General features: G+C 39.3%; 1 protein-coding gene across 2 annotated transcripts; it reads right to left on the bottom strand.

Moving 5' to 3' along the window:
* Window positions 1-544: 544 nt before the first annotated feature.
* Window positions 545-12,076, bottom strand: LOC107388119 (gastrula zinc finger protein XlCGF57.1). 2 transcript variants are annotated; one of them, XM_015963507.3, is made up of 2 exons: window positions 11,847-12,076; window positions 545-3,325 (listed from the first exon to the last, which is right to left on the bottom strand). In XM_015963507.3, exon 2 carries the CDS (start codon window positions 3,312-3,314, stop codon window positions 1,887-1,889), a length of 1,428 nt encoding a protein of 475 aa, XP_015818993.1. In that variant the 5' UTR covers window positions 3,315-3,325; window positions 11,847-12,076; the 3' UTR covers window positions 545-1,886. The 2 variants fall into 2 exon arrangements, with proteins under 2 accessions (XP_015818993.1, XP_054605059.1); XM_054749084.2 differs by having other exon boundaries at window positions 11,911-12,076.
* Between the last annotated feature and the right edge of the window lie 9,746 nt (window positions 12,077-21,822).

Raw genomic sequence — 21,822 nt, 5'->3', positions numbered from 1 at the left:
CCTCCCTGGAGATTTCCAGGCACACCCAACCGGAGGAAGACCCAGGACACGCTTGAGGGACTATCAAATCAAACTTTATTTATATAGCACTTTTCATGCATAGGATGCAACACAAAGTGCTTAACAGATTAAAATGACCCATATAACCCACATTCCCTCCCTTTCCCACACTTAAAACAATTGTGAGTTTCACCCCCAATCCACAAATCATTCCCAGGCACACACACACACATACACAAACACTCGTCCACATAACACATTAAAAGACCACAGTAAACACTAGGCTGAGCTCAGATTGACGGTAATGTTAACACGTCATCAAGGGAGCCATCTGCCTCGACAGCAGATCGATGGCAGCAGCCAAGACACTAATCCAGGGCGCCCTGGGAAGGAGGGTGACAACCACCACCACTACCTGGGCACTACCCTATGAGTGCCCCAGCCGCCGCCACTGACCACTGGCCCCGAGGCAGAGGGCTCCACAGAGGAAACACTGGAAGGATTAAAATATGTGACATGTAAAATAACGAGCTAATATGGAAAATATCAATCAATCAATTTTATTTGTAGAGCACCTTCCACAATGTTATCAGAAGCCCAAGGTGCTGAACAGCATCATCATAAAAACATTCCCAGTACCTGGGCATAAAAGCAAGATAAAAACATAAAATCATAAAATAAGACGCAAGCAATATTACAAAAACAGAGAGGTAACGGAATGAGACTGATCAATTAAAAACAAATGTTGGACAAAATAAGATCAAGCATCCTGATCAAAAAGAAGAATTATTAAAAACCATAATGTCAGGGCAGTTCAATGAACCCTAGCGCTGAAAAGCAATCAAATAAAAATGAGTCTTTAGACGCCTGCCTAATGCTCAATGGCAATTCATTCCACAGAGTTGGAGCCAAAACAGATGCATGTAAAATGTATGACGTAAAATATCCAATAAAATGTGATTATAAAAATAAAACAACATAAAAGTGTAACACAATAGTAATTAAAAATAAACGAGTAAAACAAGCAATGCAATGAATAGTAATCAGTTAAAAGCTAAACTAAAAAGGTGAGCCTTGAGACTGATCTTAGAAACATGAACGATCTCGGCGACCCTGAGATCCTCAGGCAGCCCGTTCCAGAGGCGAGGGCCGTAACAACTAAAAGACGCCATTAAGTAATGGTCTTCAGGTTCTCTGAAGATAGATCCCACAGCTAATCACACCGCCTTTTAGTCCGTCTGCAGTCACACTTTTTCGGGTTGGCTTGCGACTGAACCCACAAGATTCAGATCTGTAATGATCCAGCCCTGATCAAAAACCAGTCGGAGCTCATGGTGAGAAAGCTTGCTACATTGATGAAACTTCTCACGGTCGAATTTCACACCAGGTTCAGATTCGGGATTGTTCGCTTAGTCTAGCAGTGGCTTTCTGGGCAATGGCTACCAGAACAGGAAATGGTGGCCACACTATAATAGTCCTCCCCGAGATGTGCACGCTGCCTACTGGCGGGGAGAACTGCACCTCCTACACACAAATTCAACATCAGAACTAACAAATCTCATGTGGGTTGCACTGGGCAGACATGAAAATGGGAAATAAATTTTTTTTCATTTCTTTCCTGTTCCAACACACCTGATTTTAATCAGTAGGTGTTTACCAGACTTAGGCAGCGCTAAATGAACTGCTGAACAGCTGATTTAACCATTGAATCAAGTGTGTTGGAGCACTGAAACAACTAAAATGTGCTAGATAGTGGTCTACCAGAACCAGGATAGAGCACCCCTGATTTAGGGGAAAGGACTGCAAACACAGGCACAAGATTGAAATCTAGGATATGAAAGTTAAAATGGTACCAGCAGGAACCCATGTAGTAAAATCTGTATTATCTATCCTGTGTGGACTCTAGTGTGTGTTTTTAAACTGACCTTATGCCGGAATCTGTCTCCACAAACATCACACACAAAAGGCTTCTGTCCTGTGTGGACTCTCATGTGAGTGTTTAAATTCACCTTTTGGCTAAATCCTTTTCCACAAACATCACACACAAAAGGTTTCTGTCCCGTGTGGACATTTATGTGTCTGTTTAAAATTGCCTTCAGGCTAAATTTTTGTCCACAGACCTTACAGTCAAAAGGTTTATGTCCGGTGTGGACTCTCATGTGAAGTTTTAATGTTGTCATCTGGCCAAATCTTTTTCCACAGGACTCACAAACAAAAGGCCTCTCTCCTGTGTGGACTCTCCTGTGCTTCTTTACACTTGTCTTTTGGCTAAATCTTTGTCCACAGAGCTCACAAGAAAAAGGTTTCTCTCCAGTGTGGATTCGCATGTGATCCATCAAATGTGCTTTAAGTCTAAATCTTTGTCCACAATCATTACACATAAATGGTTTTTGTCCTGTGTGGACTCTCATGTGACCAATCAAATTGGATTTATTGCTAAATCTTTGTCCACAAACATCACACACAAATGGTTTCTCTCCTGTGTGGACTCTCATGTGACTGATCAATTGTGATTTATGAATACATCTTTGTCCACAAACATCACACACAAAAGGTTTCTGACCTGTGTGGACTCTCATGTGACTCTTAAATTTTGATTTATCGCTAAATGAAACTCCACAATCATCACAACTAAATGACTTAAGTTCGGCCTGGACTTTCCTGCACAAGTTTGAATTCTCCTCCACTGTAAGACCTTTCTTATTGCCCAAACAGCTTGAAGACCTTGTCGATGAATGACTTTTCACTCTCATATGTTTCTGGAGAGATCCTTTGTGGAGAACAGGTTTACCACACTCAGGGCAGCTTAAAGATTTGTTCACAGCCTTAACATCTGACTCAGAAGACTCGCTCTCATTCCATTCTTTTTCACTGTCCTCAGTTTCTGACTCAGAGTCTGTCAAGGGTTTCAGCTGACAGTCACAACTGCTTCCGTCCTGGTCGTCTTCTTTCTCACTGATTTCAGTCTCTGAAGAGTTGGAATCATCTTCATTAGGATTTAGATCTAGATTCCTGTCACTTCCAACTTCTCCACAGTCCTTTCCGCAACTTATTGCCTTCATCTGATCTGGACAGCTGCTAGTTGGAAGATCTCTGTCTGTAGCCTGGTGCTGATCGAACTGTGACAACAAAACTTTGGCTTCATCCTCCTCACACTGACAAGAACCTGCAGTGGATAACATGCTGGTGGCACAAGTCTCCATTATCAAATAAAGGGGATCCTCCTCTTCCTTCTTAATGTTGAGGGTCTCCAGGTCCATCCGGCTCACATCAGGCCTCACTTCTTCACGAGCTGCTTCTTTATTTAACACCATCTGCTGAACATCTACATGGAACATTGACACACAAAAACATTACCTTTATGTTTATGTCAAGCAGAAGCTTTTTTACCATACTTCTTTTTTTTTAAATTATTTTAATTATCTTTTCAAACATGTTAAAGAGAACAAGACAAGTCAAGACAAAAAAAAAGAAAGGTTGAACACCCACCATCCTGTTATTCTGGATCAAACTCTGAAGGACCAGGGGTCTCATTTATCAAACATTGCGTAGAATCCTTACTAAAACTGTACTTAAGCTCAGCAAAAAAATGTACTTATGCCAAGCAGGTTTGTGATCTATCAAACACGGAGTACACACAGCTGCACGCAATCTCCGCTTCATGAATGAGAGACTGACAAGAATGTTTCTGAGCTGCATTTTAGTCACATTCCGCCCTCACCACGCCCACTTACTGCCATAAATAGTCAATGCAAAGTGCCTTGTGGATCTCATGCATATACATAAGCCGGCTATTGTAGCGCTCAGCAAATGACATGGCGACCGTAGATCAAGGCGGATCAAGGAAGCGCAATTTCACAGAAGCAGAAATTGAGGTACCTGTGGGTGAGGTGGAGAAATGAAAGGAAGTGCTTTTGCAAAACAAGTAAGAGAAAATCCACGGAGTGGCACAGCGTTGCTGAAGCCGTCAATGTTGTGAATTCTTCAGAGAGATCTGTGGCGGATATAAAAAAAAGGTCCACTCAGGATTTGATCCCCAGACTCCTGGGTGAAAGTCACGCGCGCCAACCAGTCAGCCAAACAGAGATCTCCCTTGTCCAAGTAGTCAGGGCACATGATCAATAGGGTCACAGTGACAGGACACACACTGTCACAGATGCATGACATTCTGTCTCAATCTGTGCCCCTGTCCGTATTCTGCGCTTCAGGCTGTGTGTGAGTGTGCGTGCATGTGTGTGTGCGCGTGTGTACGAGCGTGTGGGGGGTCTTGTTCTGTGTGAAAACGAAGCAGTACACGTGATAATGCTGCAGGATTTCATAATTGTATCCTTCTCAGCAGCAGCACTGCAGGTGCTCTCATGTCCAAAATGTGTGTAAGCCAGGTCCTTAGTCAACTTAAAGTTAAGCACATTTTTCTGTTAAGTTTTCTTTCATAAATCCCAAAGTTTGCGTGGAAAGTTGCTTACGCAGTTTTCTGACCCCGTTTTGTGCGTAAGCAAGCTTGATAAATGAGGCCCCTGAACAAAAAAAGGTTTTTAAGTGACACCTAATCAAAACACAAAAATGAATGCACTAAAGAAAAAAAAAAGGATGATCACAAAAGTTTTTTTTAACCCTTCCACTGTCTTCATGGGTGACCCCACCAGGAAAGTTGATCACTGGGCAGGGTTGATGGTTGATCCCTTGAGGTCGTGGGCACACATGAAAATGTTATTTTTTAAATTATTTTTAATAACTTTAATTTTGTCTTCAGTACAGATTTTAAGCTTCTCTCTGAACCACCTCCTGTCTTTAGATGTTAAAGTGTTAAATATCAGGGATTTTGCCTGCAAACTCTCTTAAAAGTGTATGTCGCGTATAGATAGAGGCCATATTGTGTTTGTTTTTGCCACGCAGCCACTCATGCATGCACACAAAGATGAAAAAGATGTCAACAAAGATCCTCCTATACTCAAACATAGGTAAAATATGTTTTGATATCATATTATCAATTATCAATTTAGGCCAACTGCGACTGTGCATTAATTTTGTCAAGCTGCATCAGCCTTGAACTAGAGGCTGCTGCAGCGCACAGTGCATGGATTAAGGAGTACTTGTAAAGAAGATGGGGTAATGGTTTTATGGACCTAGTTTGGGTTTAAGGACTCTGATGTTGAACAGAGAAACATCCTGAGTAGATTATTCTGGTGATAGTAAAGTAGTATCTGCGTTAATAGATCGTTAGCCCTAATTACCTTAAATGCTGTTTGTTTTTTTTAACACACGATAAACACAGGCTTCTAAACTTTCTGACATCTCCCATGATTTATTTTTAAACAAATTTCCATCCTCAGCTGATTCTGCCATTAATAACGTCGAGTTTTGTGCAGCTTCTCTCTCTCTCACTCTGTGCAGCCGGTGCGTACTGCGAGTATGACCTTGGTTGATTTATGTTTCTACCCTCCCCTGTAGTCACGAGGTTTGGGTAGTAACCAAAAGAATGAGATCACAGATACAAGTGGCTGAAATGAGTTTCCTCCGCAGGGTGTCTAGGCTCTCCCTAAGAGATAGGGTGAAAAGCTTGGTCATCCAGGAGGGGCTTGGAGTAGACCCGCTGCTCCTTCATGTCAAGAGGGGACAGTTAAAATGGCTCGAGCATCTAGTTAGGATACCTCCTGGCCACCTCCCTTATGAGGTTTTCCGAACACGTCCAACTGGAAGGAGACCTAAGAGGAGACCTAAGGCAGTGGTTCCCAAACTTATTTAGCCGCGCACCCCCTTCGATATCCCGACCATGTTGACGCACCCCCCAGCCCCCACATCAGACGTCAAGCTAAACAGACAGGATTAAAAAAAATATGATGGACCTTTTTCCCCATCACTTTCATTTTTTAAATAGTAATTAATAAGCATTCGATACCAATACAATTTCCTTTGATTTAATTTTAAATAAATATTTAGAGTGCCCAGGTAGCACATAAACAATGCAATTTAACAGTTTTCTTAAAGTAGGAACGTTTAACCTGTGCGGCCAGAGCGCTCTCCTTCCTTCTGCTCTGCGTAAACCTGAGCTGATCACCTACTTTTGCGTAATCAAATGTCTATAGGGGAAAAGATGGAAAAGGTATAGCCATGAGGTTCACTTTTGCCTCAGACCGACTTATTGCTGTTTTATGGTGTGGCTGAATCTGCGATCCGCTGCCACGCGGACTGGAATAACAAATGCTGCAGTAACAGGAGTTGTGGTCAGGTTCATGAGGAGTCACTGGCTGGAGCGGACTCGACTTTAATACGTCATCCCAAAATAGAAGCTAATATCTTAATTTGACCTTGAATGAAAAATGTTATAAAATCTCTTAAAAGTTTTTATCACGGAGGAGGCAGAGCTCATTTCTGTCTTCAGTCTGACGGCGCGCCGGAGTTTGTGCAGCGTGCACGCTTATTGAATCTGTGTGTGTGTGTGTGCGCGCGTGTGGCACAGCTCCATGAAGCTTGGTTTATGCTTGACGCATTCACTTTCCGCTTGGTGATGCGGCTTGCGGATGGAACGCGCTTCACAACTTGCAGCGTTTAAGTCACCGCGTCTCGTTATTGGCGCTATTTAAACCAATGTTGTAAAATTACTTCTGCCCAGCCCAGATGTGCACCCGTGAGCCGTGGTTCCGCTGGAACGCGTCTGATCTCTGACAGACGCACTCTGAACTTCAGATCTTCAGCGCGCTGTTAATAGCCTGAATGGGAATCATTTCTTGATTTATTTTGTTACATCCACAATGTTCTGTGTGTGAGGTTTACAACGTCAGAACACCTGCATGAGACAGGGTGTTAATTACAATCTGCCAGAATGACTCACCACCTTCAGATTCCTCCAACACCGTTAAAAATGATCAAATACGGAACATATCGGCGTGCGCAGGCCAGAGTGCTGAAGCTCGGCGCATTGTTATTATGAAGTTAGGGCACATGTGGAGGACACGTGCAAAAATATGCTTGTTTTCAGTTACATTTATTGTGCCCACTTACTTTTTCTTAGGCCCACCCACAAATGAGTTTCTGGCTACGCTAATGGTGACATCTGACAGACTTCTCTGAGCTCCGCAGCCATTACACTTTTCACCTCGCACACCCCTAGCGGCAGCTCGCGCACCCCCGGGGGTGCGCACACCACACTTTGGTAATCCCTGACCTAAGGCATGCTGGAGAGACTATGTCTCTCGGCTGGCCAGGGAACGCCTTTGGATTCCCTTGGAGAAGCTGGCCAGAGTTAGCCTAGTGAACTAGACCAAATTATTGCTTTTAGAGCTGAAACAACTAATCGATTTAATCGATTACAATCGATTATTAAAATAGTTAACAACTTTTTTAGTCATCGATTAGTTGTTTAATAATCATATTTTACCGCATAAAGTCTATTTTTTACCACAATCTGACATCGGTTACAATCTGTTAAATTTGCCGCCAGTGTGTGGCAGTAATGAGCCACTGATCTACCAGTGGAGCCGTAGAAGAAGAAATGAGCCAATAAGTGGCCTCGGTTTTCATGACGTATCACGTTACTGACGCTCATCTTGCTGTGAGAGATGGCGGAACGAGAAGAAATACGGAAGAAAAATAGAAGCGACAAAACAAGAGAAACCCCGGACAAAAACCTCACGAGTATGGGAGCACTTCACTAGATGCCTTGAAAAGACCGGTGACCTGCAAAATATGCAAAAACCATGGCACGACGGAAGCACGACGTCCCTAAGTGAACATTTGAGACGAAAACATGTGGGGGCTGATGCAGCAGAGGAAAGTCCGGTAAGTAACAGAAAATAAACAAGCTAACGCAGATCAAATTTGGGACTTAGTGTTAGCTGAGTTCGTTATAGTGAATGTTAAACATGTTTTTTGCCGCGTCAGTCTACGTTGTTCTACTTCTGACTGACTAGATGCAATCGTGAATCTCCTCCGTGTTGTGAATCATGCGCTTGCCAAATTTAGCACGTCTGTTTATAAGAATGTTCTCGTTAAGAGAAAAACGGCACAAACCCATAACTATGTTCCTCATTCAAAAAAGGACAACTCCGCGGAGAAAAATATACAGACGAGCTGTGTCCAGGTGAATATAACGCGGCATAGTTGTACGCTTTCAATTTTTAAATACAGGAGAAATTCAGAAAGTCCTTTTTTTTACTATTAAAAGGCTGTTTTACCATCTAACGCTGTAAAACGCCTCACAACACATTTTTGTCAAAATAAATGATCACTGTATATTGTCAATTAATTCAAATAATGTAATATTGATTTAGTGTTGTAGTGTGTGTGCTGCTTTATTTTATATGTGTACTTAATTCAGTTTATTTGTGTTTCTTATGCAGAAAAAAACAAGCAAAGATGGACAACTACATGGGGAACAAGACACTCACCCCCCAGCAATGCATACCACTTACAAACTCTATTCTAGATTCTACATTATTTTTTTATGGAATTTACCTCTTATATTTTGATGCCAAAAAATTATTCTGGACTGATATTTTGCACTGTTTAGCTCATTTTACACCACTGACTGTGTTCATGTGCAATAAAATAGATTGCAGTCAACTGCACAATTCTCTTATGTTTTTCTTTTTCCTAACTGAAATGTATTCATCACTTGTATAGGTTAAATAGCTAAACAATAACAAACCGATTAATCGAAAAAAATAATCGACAGATTAATCGATTATGAAAATAATTGTTAGTTGCAGCCCTAATTGCTTTGCAAAGTTTGGTCTAGGCACGCTCCATTGGAACCTCCGCAGCTCCTACCAGGACTCTGGCTAGCCAATCACAACTCTCTAGAGGGGTTTCAAACACATATGGGCCATTCCCATCTGTACCTGGTCGGCACAGCCCGGATAGCATAGCTTGCTTACATATCTTGGTGGCCTGCCTTTTTTCAGGGTGCAACAAGACTGTTATTCAGCCCTCTTTCTGGGGGGGTCTGCTTTTGGCTGACCAGGGCCAACACACCCACTGCTGACAGCAAATTCACACCTTCCATTAGATCAAGCCTCTGATTGGTGGGTTGAATAAGCCCACATGGGCTTAAGGCATGCTCAATTCATTATCATTCATTATCATGCTGATTACCTAGAAGCTGAAAATGTCTCTGACTGCGTTCCTTGCATACCTAAGCAAGGATGTGTGGAATCAACCGGGCCAGGCTGGGGCCGACTGGAGCTATCCGGGCAGGGCCGACCAGGTACAGATGGGAATGGCCCAATAAAGAGCTGTGATTGGTCCATAATGGTGGGCCAATCATAGTGCTATATCTGCTTAGTGAACAAATCACAGAGCTTTATCCGCTTTGTGGGCCAATCAGGGCACTCTATATGCCTGGTGGGTGGGATGATGCAACAGAGTGAAACAAGAGTATGTCACATTCATTGTCCACTGGAATGCGGAGATCATTTGAAAGACAACGGTAGAACCCGCCCCACAACTGAGAGCCGTCAATGGAGCGTGGCCAGACTGAATAATAAATTGACATACAACAGTCAAATGGAAATATCTGTAACCTGCCATTTAACTGTTTTGCCTTCTTGTGAAGATTGCTGCAAAGAGAAACAACTAAACTTGATTAACCCCAGAGCCATGCGCACTAGGGATGCACCGATGGATCGGCATTTGATCCCAATCGGCCGAGAGCGCCCCTATCGGTATTGATCGGAGTTTTCAAAATAGATCAAAGCAGACCGATCAGGTAGGGTTGTCACGGTAACCGGTGTGGCGGTAAACCCCGGTTAAAAAAAGTTCACAATAATAATAATCGTCTTGTTTAAAAAAAAAAAACCTACATTATGTCGGTGGATTACCGTGGCTGTGGTATCGGCACGGCGACCCTTACCAGCCACCGTATCATCTGCTGAAGCTGCCTGCGGCACATGCGCGCTTTGTTGTTTACAACCAAAACTTTCTTGAAGCTAAAGCTGAAATAATGGCCAAAGGAGGAGACGACAGCGTTCAGGACATTTTTTATCCCTCAAAGAAGACAAAGTCGGAAGAACGGGCATCTTTTGGATATTTGAAGAATGCCGAGGGAGTTTATAGAAGACGGCTATCCTGTTTGCAGCACGAGCAGAAAAAGTGTCTGTGAAAGGCAGCAACGCTTCAAATCTCATGACACATCTGCGTGACCATCACCCAAAACTCTACAGTCAACGCAAGGCAAGCTAACGTTAGCGTTTTAGCTAAAATGCGTGATCCGAGGATTTGGGTTGAGGGAGAATGCAACGAGTCGCTATATAAAGCAGCCGCAGCGCCGCTACCTGCATATAAACCGTGTCACGGACACTGCCATGTTGAAATGACGCTATGCATTACGGGGCTCCCAGGGGCAGATAAGAGTTGGTCTCTCTCCGAGAATAATTATGAATTTAACAATGATTACTGCCTGATGACATTTTCCCACATCTGCAAAGCTCACTGGAAGGACACAAACCGAGGACAATATTTTCCTGATATAGGGTTTATTACTCAAGTAAGTGTAAAAAAGTATCTGATTAGAAGGGTACTTGAGTACTGAGTATCATCTGATCTAATATTTTTTTAAATGATGACATCAAACAGACATAAAATAAGAAGTTATGGGCAAATATTGGTATTTTAAAGACTAAAGGGGAAAAATGTAAACAAATAAACAACATTATTACAAAATAACACATTTTAGGCAAAATTTAGACAAACTGAGGACAATATTTTCCTGACATACAGGGTTTATTTAATTGTGTGAAAATGTAGCACGTTTAAAAAAAACACCGCGATAATACCGAAAACCGTGGTAGTTTTGGTCACAATAACCGTGAGGTTAAATTTTCACACCGTGACAACCCTAATACAGACCATTTTAGATTAGGTTACATTTCCTTTATTCCCAGATTATGTAGTTTGTAGCACTCATTATAATGTTGTAGAAAATTTCTGGCCAATCCACGTGATCGGTATCAGCAGCAAAAAACCTGATCGGTGCATCCCTAATGCGCACTGCGCTGTACTGACTGTAAATGAGGGGGGAAACGATTTAATCGGATCCTTTTCTTTTCAGCATGGTTTAATGTAAAGTTTCATTCAGTACAAACTTTAGTTACACCAATCTAACGAGACAGAGCCTGGATTTATATTCTGAACAGTTTAAACATGTTTAAAACGGAGACATGCGTGACGCGTCTAAAAATCGCACCTGCTCAGCTATTATGGAAATTAAACTAACAAGATGAATAACATGAAATTATTTTAGGCACAGACAACATCCCCCACACTTTTGAAAAGCTTGCAACGCGCCTGGATCTACCGACATTTTACTTTCAACACTTTGTCTTGTTCCGTGTTTTTATTTAACTATTTTCCTGTCCTGTCCGTCTCTCGTCTTCCTGCATCTCCTCTAAAGTCTCCAGAAAAACTGCTGCCTGGATTCTTACTTTTTCAACTCATCACTTACTTGTGAACTAAGTAGATCAAAGGATCTCCTGACCGCAAAGCGGAGTGCGCGTTTCGATGCTGCGTCAGTGAGGTGAAATCACCGCAGCACGCGATGAGCGGAGCGCGTCAGGAATGATTAAAAGACAGAGTACCAGAGGATTTAAACCGATTTTCTAAAATAGCTATTGTTTTTATTGTCCATTTTTGTTCCTTTCATTGCGGTTATTTAAAATGTTTGATGAATTAAATGTATGAGGACTATTGGCGCGTTTGCACAAAGTAACTACTGAGTGTGGGCATCGTCCCCTGACTCCTCTCCAAATAAATGAATAAACTATGCTAATGACACTCATGAGCGAATCGTTTAGCAACTTGACTATTACTAACAACATCATAATGGACTGGGAAAATAAAAACATACAAACCCAATATGTCCAGCTGATCGCGGGGATTTAAAACAGCAGTTTTTTCCCTCTGCTGCTCATTTACCGTGAAAGCTCCTGCTGAGAGTCTAAGGCTGATCTTTCAGCTAAACTTCCCGGATTTCTCCTTCTGCTGCATCCAGTCGTTGTTTGACCTGCTGGCTCCACGTTTTTGGTATTATTGCGTTTTTGGGTCTTTTGAGAATCCCACACGGAAGTTCCATCTGTTTTTTTCTTCCGTCGAGGAACACAAGCTGGCTGGAACTAAATGCAAGATGCAAGCTTTGTTATACCGTGCTATGTAAACATAAGATGTCAAGATTTTTTTTAAAGAAAATAGAAAAAAGAAAGATATTAAAATTGTTTAAAAGCTCAGTATGTTTGTACCAGTTTTATAGGATTTTTATGCTTTTCACTGTTGAGAATCGAATGGAACATAATTTAATTTTCTTTTAGTCTGGAAATTTTGGTCTAACAGCAGCAAAGCATAAAGGATAAAAGGCTGTACAGAGAACAAAAATACTTAATATACTTAATTTGCCCCATTTAATAAAATACTGTAGCAGACTATTAACAGACCGAGAACATGAATGAAAAGCTGTGCAAAGAAGATATGAACAGATGCAGTTATAATACAGAAAACGTGCAAATCACAAAAAGCAGCAGGAATGCTAAAACAGTTTATTGGTTTTATTGGGAGCAGTGGTGGTTATAGAGTCTCACAGCTGGTAGGAAGGACCCAAGAGGACCTGCTACAACAGTGTTTCTTCATGCACCAGGATGCAAATAAAATTAAAAACATCCTTTTTAAACACATTCTTTTATTGTACCACATTAGGGAAATTCAGGTGTACCCGCAGCAAGTTAGAAGCAAATATGAGCATGCATATTCACACAAACATGAAAAGCTATAGTAAGGATTATTCTAAAATGCAACTGTTTTTTATTTATTTTATTAATAATAACAGTAATAAACTATTTTCTTCTTAAAAATTTTTAGACACCAAACAGCAGCCTGACATAAACAATCTTGAGATCTCCCTTGTAGCGTACCAAATGGCCAAGTATTCCACCCAAATGACCAGAAGTTTACTTTTTACTTACACAGGTCAATCTGACACCGTGGTGCCGATATTACGTCTATGAATTTGAGCCAATGTTCTTGACTTATTCTGTAGGACGTCACATGTCCTCAAGGCTGCAAGAGACACAGGACCACTTATCTATCCTCTTTGAATAAAGCTCGTCTCCCCTGGCTCACAAAACTTCATATGATCACATTTTGTTGAATGAACAATATGTTTAAATCCTAAGTGTTTTACTCTAGATCAAGTTTAAATATTTAGCCATCCACATTTATTTTAAGGAACGTGTTCTCACTATTACAGTTAGGTGGTCATATGTCCATTATAGAATCAGGGTGATACTGAAATCACCTCCAATTAAATTGTACTAATTCAATTGTAGTCAGGAAAATATACAAAAGTTTAGTTGTCTTTAATAATAGGAAAATGTGGTACATTTCCCTGTGAAAGCTGGAGCCATAGATAATAAAAATGATAATCAGTCTTACTGGAGCTGATTACATGACAGATAAAATGTCTTTACGATGCATACGTGTGAGAAAAGTGTCATTCTTAATGTTAAAACACCTACTGAATGTTACAATCTATAAAAAACCACGGATAATTACATTTCCTTCAATTCTCTGTCAGTGAGACTTCTGCACCTCTGAGCAGGTATTTTGGCCCACTCCTCACGACCAAACTAATCCAGTTGTCTCAGGTTTGAAGGGGGCCTTTTCCAGACAGCATGTTTTGGCTCACTTTTTTTTTTTAAATCTTTTATTTTCATTTATTGACATTTAAATAAAAATACAATCAGAATTAAATTGCTGCAAGCCAAAATGAAAAAGGGGACAGAAAGAAGAAAAACTTATGTTGTCTGCCCCTTTTAACTAAAATAGCATTAATACAAATGAAATAATCATATGATTCTTAAGGAAATTGAACAATATAGTTCCTGGACCTGTTGGCCGACAAAATCTCAACCCATGAATTTGAGAGAAAAATAGAAAAAGAAAACAATTTACACAGAAAGAAGCATTAAGTTACAGATCTATATACATACATATATACACATACAAGCACATACTAGGTTAATATCTTGTTCCTTTAATCCCCCCCACCCCCCTCCCCTCACACATTTATGTAACGGATCTATATAAGTTAATCGTTTTTTTATTTCTTTTTTGAAAGTCAATATTGTTTTTGCATTCTTGAGTTCAGTATTCAATTTATTCCACAGTTTAACTCCATATATGGAGACACAATGTTCTTTTACGAGTATCCGATGTCTAGGTATGTTAAATAATTCATGTCCCTTTAAATCATATTTGCTATGTCTTTTTGAAAATCGTTTAATTAATCCTGCAGGTACGTTCCTTTTGTTTGCATTATACATAAATTTTAAAATATTGTAGTCCACCAGATTATAGAATTTTAGTGTTTTTAATTTAATAAATAATGGATTGGACGGATCTCTGTAGTTGCTCCTTGTGATTATTCTTATTGCTTTTTTCTGTAAGATGTAGATCGAATTTGTGTAAGTTTTATATGTTGTTCCCCAGATTTCAATGCAGTAGTTCAGGTATGGTATGATCAGTGAGTTATACAACAAATATAATGAATTATTATCAAGCAACCCTTTTGCTCTATGTAACAGTGCAATCGTTTTAGATATTTTAGTTTTGACACTGTTTATATGCAGTTTCCAAGACATTTTTTCATCAATGATGACTCCCAGATACTTGACTTCTTGAACTCTTTTAATGTTAATCTCATCTATATTTAATAAAATTTCATCATTTGAATTTGTATTACTAAATATCATAAAACAGGATTTATCACTGTTTAATGATAGTTTGTTTCCATCAAACCATAGTTTAATTTTTTTCATCTCTGCTTGTATCACTTCTATCATCTGCTCAACATTATCTCCTGAATAGTAAAACGTTGTATCATCTGCAAATAAGGTGAATTTTAATAATTTGGATGCCTCAACAATGTCATTTATATAAATGATAAATAGTTTAGGGCCCAATACCGACCCTTGTGGTACACCACAAGTAATGTTATTTATATGTGATTTTGTGTTGTTTATTTGAACATATTGCTGCCTATCGGTAAGATAACTTGTTATCCATTTTAGGGCCATCCCTGTGATGCCATATTTACAAAGTTTTTTAATAAGAATTGTATGATCCACTGTATCGAATGCTTTTTTTAAATCAATAAAGATACTTATGAGATGATTTTTTTTGTCAAGGGCTTCCGATATTTCTTCTGTTAATTCCATTAATGCCATGGATGTTGAATGATTTGTTCTAAAACCATACTGACTGTCATTTAATACCTCTTCATTGATCAGGAATCGGTCCAACCTGGCAATATATAATTTTTCTAATATTTTTGAGAATTGTGACAATAAAGATATTGGTCTGTAGTTGGAAAAGATATGTTTGTCTCCACTTTTATGAAGTGGTATGACTTTTGCAATTTTCATCCTGTTAGGAAATGTCCCTGTTGCAAAAGATAAATTACATATGTAAGTCAATGGATGAATAATACTTTCTATTATATTTTTTATTAATGTTATGTCTAAACCGTCACAGTCAGTACTTCTTTTATTGATGCATTTATTGATAATATTTCTTATTTCATCACTAGTTACTGGACTTAAATATATACTGTTTTTATTGCTTTTGATATTCTCGCCTATACTATAATTTGTTCTTTTTGGAATGTTTTTTGCCAGGTCAGGTCCCACATTAGTAAAAAAATTGTTAAATTCATTTACTATTTTACTGGTTTCACTAATTTCATACTGTCCGTTTTCAAAATAATTTGGAACAGTTGAAGCTATTTGATTTCTTTTTATGACATTATTTATTATTCCCCAAGTTGCTCTAATATTATTTTTGTTTTCTTCTAATAAATTGCTATAATATTCCTTTTTTTGTCTTTTGATTATAGCAACTAATTTATTCTTATATTTTTTGTATTTCCTTTCTGCTTCACTTGTTCTTAGTTTTAAAAAACATCTATATAATGTATTTTTTTTCTTACAGGCGTTCAGCAGCCCTTTTGTCATCCATGGTTTGTTCATCCTCCCTCTTTGTGTTTGAGTTTTTGTTTTACAGTTTTTGTCATATTGACTACATAATATTCCTATAAAAGAATTGTAAGCCATGTTTACATCATCAACATATACTTCTTCCCAGTTTTGTTGTTCCAGGTCTCTTTTTAGTGCGTCTATAGCGTTTTGTGACCTGTCCCTTATAAGTTTTTCCATTTTTTGTTGATTTTTGATCTGGTGATTTTTATAGACTGTGAAAATTGGCAGATGATCACTGATATCAGTCATCACTATTCCACTTCTCTCTATCCCTTCTGAAGCATTAGTAAATATATTATCTATAATTGTTGAGCTATGCGCATCAATTCTTGTTGGTTTGGTTATGAGAGGAAACAGACCCAGTAGATACATTGAATTTATGAAGTTGTTTGCTGTCTTTGAATTGTTTACATTTTCCAGATCAACATTAAAGTCCCCACAGAGAAATACTTCCTTGTTACAGATTCCACTCAACATCTCAGTAATTGTATTTGTACATGTTTCTACACAAGATCCAGGCGCTCTATAGATACAACTTATTATTATGTTTTTTGTCTTTTCAGAGATTATTTCAATAGTGATCATTTCCATGACATCTTGGATGGCTGTTGACATGTTATGAATGACTTTACTTTTTAAATTGTGACATACATACAGTGCAACACCACCTCCTCTTTTATTATTCCGATTCATAAAGTACATTTCATACCCCTCTATTTGTACCTCCTCCTCATCTCCTTCTTTTAACCATGTTTCTGTTATAGCAATGATTTGAAATGGTTTTTTATTTTGTGTTAAATAATCCAATATTTTAGAGTAATTGCAATACAAACTTCTACTATTGAAGTGAATGATCGAGAGTGTACCTTCTGTCAAAACTGAATCCCTTAGTTCTTGTTCACTAAAATATTCACATTTATTATTCATATGTATGTGCAAATTATTTTCTAGTTCCTTTCCAGGGTCATATATCTTGTATTCTAGTTCCTCATAAGTATTTGTTGTTATGTCCATATGCTTGTGTTGTGGTTTACTTGTATCTTATTTATGTGATGCTATATGAGATTTTACTTGATTCTACATCCCTCTTCCAACTTTCAGTGTTTATTAAATTTTTCCAGTTCTCCCAGCTCCTTTATTATCTTAGCCTGTGACCCTTCTTGTTCTCTGATCCATACACTCCCGTTCCTTGTCCATGTAGCTACAATTTTTTTCTGCTTTTTTAGCATCCGTGCCTCTCTAGCTATTGTCCCATTTTTTTTGGTTAAATGTTCATTTATGTACACATTGATGCCTCTAAGCTTGTTTGCTTGTAACAGAACGCTGTTTCTTTGTTTTCTGCTGGTAAACCTTACAACAATAGTTGGTTTAGCTTTCTCAAATTTTTTTGGCAGTGCATGACATATTGATATAGCATCTCTTTGAATAATTATGTTCTTGCTGTGCAGAAAAGTAACAACTTGCTGCTCTAGTGTCTTAAGTTCTTTGTCTGAAGCCTCTTCTGCTGAGTCATGATTTGCTACTGCTTTTGCGTAGCTTCTGTGTCGGGTTTCTAGTCCCATTATCACCAAATCCTCTCGTCTTGTATATTGTTCAAGTTCATCAACTCTTTGCTCTAAGGCTGAAATCTTCTTATCTTTTTCAGTTAACAGTATTTTAAGCTCCTTCACCTCCTCCATCAGTCTCAATAATCGATCCTGCTGCGATGTTACTTTTGACAGTTCACCTGACATAAAGTTCAGAGATCGTTTGATCTCCTCCAGGTCTTCTGTGGCCATTTCTTTACCTCGTCCACCGGCTCGTCCTCCTGGCATCTCTTCCTCTCACCTGCAACCGTCGTCCTCTGGTTCCGTGCTCACCGCGACGCGATGAATGTTGTTGGGCCTGGCTCAGCAGGACCCCGCCGGAGTCGGTGTTGCCCCGTCGGCGGAACTGGGCTGGGCCGATGGAACCGCGTCAGGCCCGGTACCGCTGGGCCGGGCCGGTAGAACCACGTCAGGCTCGGTGCGCTGGGCTGGGCCGGCGTAACCATGCTGGGTTCGGCGCTGCCGGGCCAGGCGAATCGAACCACGCCGGGCACGGTGCCACTGGGTAAGGCCGGTAGAACCACGTCAAGCTCGGTGCCGCTGGGCTGGGCCGGCGTTACCACGCCGGGTATGGCGCTGCTGTGCCAGGCGGATGGAACCACGCCAGGCCAGGTGCCACTGGGTCGGGCCGGTAGAACCACGTCAAGCTCGGAGCCGCTGGGCTGGGCCGGGTTCGGCGCTGCCGGGCCCGGTTTGCCAGGTCGGGCCGATGAGACAACAAAAGCACTCCCACTGTTTACAATCTCCGACTTGTTGCTTCCTTTACAATTCAGCTTGTTTGGATTCCTCTAGGCTCCCAATAAAATTTAACTGAATAAATAAAAACGACATGTAAACTACAGCCATGGCTATTATGAGGTCAATGCTATAGCCCAAAAAGATGCTCAATAGGAGTGAGGTCAGGGATCATAGGAGGCCACTTTAGAATAGTCAAAAGTTTTCCTTTTGGCCATTCTTGGGTGTTTTTAGCTGTGTTTTGGGTCATTGTCCTGTTGCAGGACCCATGACTTGTAACGGAGACCACTGGCCAGCATATTTCTTTCTAGAATCCCTTGGTAGTCTTGAGATTTCATTGAACCCTGCACAGATTCAAGACACCCTGTGCCAGATGCAGCAAAGCAGACCCAGAATATAGCAGAGCCTCCTCTGTTTCACCGTGGAGACAGTGTTCTTTACTTGATAGGCTTCAATTTCCATCTGTCAACATAGAGCTGATGTGCCTTGGCAAAAGGCCCATTTTTGTCTCATCTGTCCGTAAGAAAATCTCCTAAAAGCTTTGTGGCTTGTCAGCATGTTTAGCACATTCCACTCTGGCTTTTTATGATTTGTTTTCAACAATATTGTCCTTCGTAGTCATCTCCCACTTAGGCTTCAGCAACAAGTGGCACAACCTGACACTGATGCTCCTTGAGCTTGAAGTGCACCTTGGATCGCTTAAGAAGTTTTTCTTTGATTCAACATCGATTTTCCTCCTGTGGCCACATCCTGGGAGGATGGCAACAGTCCCATGAATCTTAACTTTCTGAATAATATGTAGTCACAGGAACATCTAGTTGCTTTGAGAGGATCTTATAGCCTTTACCTTTAACATGCTTGTATATAATTATCTATTTCCTGAGAAAACTCTTTCCTTCGCCTCCTCTGGTCCACATTGAGCATAGTATACAATACATTTCACCAAACAACACACTGGATACCTGGAGCCCTATATATAGGCCCACTGACTGATTACTAAACTGTAGACACCTGTGATGCTAATTAGTGGGCACATCTTGAATTAACAAATCCCTTTGTTCACATTTTATTCAGTCATTTTTGTCCAGGCCTGTTTCATGAGGTTTTTTTTTAATGGTTCTGTTGAATCATGGCTGAAAAGCAATGTCTGACTTTCATTGGTGAAATGTTACAGAATTTGTATTTATTATTACTTATGTCAGATTCAATTATTTCTGTGAATATAGCGGGGTTTACTTTCATTGACCGAAGGGTACCAACAATTTTGTCCATGTCTATATATATATATATATATATATATATATATATATATATATATATATATATATATATATATGTATATGAGAAAACGTTTTCGCTACAACTTTAACAGTTTGTAGTGAATGTTTTTCTTATTGCAGTGTCACAAATCACAAAAGGGTGACAGTTGTCAATCAGTTGTAGAAAAAAAAACTAAATAAAACAAACTTTACCTTTAGAGATTGTCTTAATTCTATTAAATTTTTTATTAATTTGACTCCTTCATTACAGGTTCCTCAATTACTTGTTTTAATGTCATTAAATTACCAAAAGAGGGTGATAGTTATTCAACAGCTGCAGAAATCAAAGACTGAACTTTAGTTCCCCTTAAATGAGCTGATTCAGATCAGTCTCTTTCAAACGTATTCTACCTTGATTACAAATGGCTTTATTTTTCTGGTAAAATTCTTTTAATGTACCTGGTGTTATAACAGATCATTTAATTGGTCTACAGAAATGTATATTTATATTAGTGCAACATCTTAAAATCACAACATGAAAAAAATGTTTTCATTGTTTCCATTTGCCAGACAGGTTCTTTTTCATTATTTGTAAAGTAAGTAAAGTTTTTTTATCTCGTATATATTTGTTTATTTATTTAATACTTTGCACTCTTTTCACCCTTTTCAATCCATCTAGCTCGTGATCGAACATATGCTCCATTTGTCTTTTTTATAAACAGGTCATCTAATTGGGATTGCAGGGACTTTAATTTAGTAACATTATCTGAGGATAGTTGTGTACTACTTGTTATTGAATGAATTTCATCAATTAGATCTTGTTGTTTTCTTTTTCTTAAACTTGCCAATTTTTTTCCTTTGTCTATTGCTATTTGTTTGGCTTTAAACTTGAACCATATCCAGCTTTTTAACCTCCGATATAAGAGATTTAATCTGATTACAAAAATCATCATTTTGTAGTAGATCATTATTGAACTTCCATATATGGGAAGACTTAAATTGTTGCTTAGATGTTCTAATATCAAGACTGATCATGCAATGGTCCGTTAGCGGGGAGGCTGTTATTTTACAATCTGAAATGCCATTGCATATCTCATGTGATATCAGCCAGTAATCTAATCTTGAACACTGACCATTTCCTGCCAAATTATACCAAGTATACTGAACTGATGTTGGATTTTGTGTTCTCCAATAATCAATAATATGTGTTTTTGTGCATAAGGATAGTATAGTGTCACTATAAATAGGTTGGGAATTTTTATGAGGCATCCGGTCTAACCACAAATCTGGGGCTATATTATGGTCCCCTCCCAATATCACGTTCTCTGTATTAAACGTTACTTTCCATTCATTCATTTTTTGGCTTAGTTTTGAATAGAAGTTTTCATTAATTTCTTGGTTGTTAAAAACCATACACACACGTCAAAATATAACTTTTATCATTCCACTCCACTAACACCATTAACCAGTGGCCTTCAATGTCTCCTTTGTGATCAATTGTGTTGCCTGAAAATCTATTGAATAAAATCATGACTCCTGCTGAGTGTGATGTTCCATGTGCAAGTATAAATTTTTCAACCGCTGCAACAGAATGAGTCTCTTGTAAAAAGATACATTGTGATTTTTGATCCTTACAAAATAAAAAAATAGCTTTTCGCGTTGTACTGTTGTTCAAATCCCTGACATTTAAGGATATAAAAGAAATTATGGTTGTTCTAAATGCGCTTAACTGTGTTTCTTCTTCTTTGCAGGAATGAACATGTTGTCCTTAATAACATCATTACAAAAATGTCGAATAAACGTAAGAACCGCAGCAAACAACTGAACTGAACTTGGATTCTTACTTGCCCTTTTTAGCATTTGAATCGTACAAATTTTCACCCAATAGGATTTGTTTAAGCCTAACTGCTTACATGAAAAATCTGTGTGTAGCCTTAAGTACACTTAAATATATAATATTGTGTTATTCACTTTAGCTCAGTATAAGCAAAGGAGACCCATGTTTTTGATTACTAAACTATACTTAGGGGTCAACTCTGCGTCCATCAACTGGGCCATTCCCATCTGTACCGGGTCAGCCCGGGCCGGGTAGCCCCAGTCGGCCCCAGCCTGGCCCGGTTGATTCCACACATCCTTGTCTTAAGCCCATGTGGGCTGATTCTACCCACCAATCAGAGGCTTGCTCTAATGGAAGGTGTGAATTTGCTGTCAGCAGTGGGTGTG

The sequence above is a fragment of the Nothobranchius furzeri genome, chromosome 16 (assembly GCF_043380555.1).
Source record: "Nothobranchius furzeri strain GRZ-AD chromosome 16, NfurGRZ-RIMD1, whole genome shotgun sequence".
In the NCBI taxonomy this organism is placed as follows: domain Eukaryota; kingdom Metazoa; phylum Chordata; class Actinopteri; order Cyprinodontiformes; family Nothobranchiidae; genus Nothobranchius; species Nothobranchius furzeri.
Note: the sequence above shows the minus strand (reverse complement) of the source record. Positions and strands in the feature narration are given on the sequence as shown.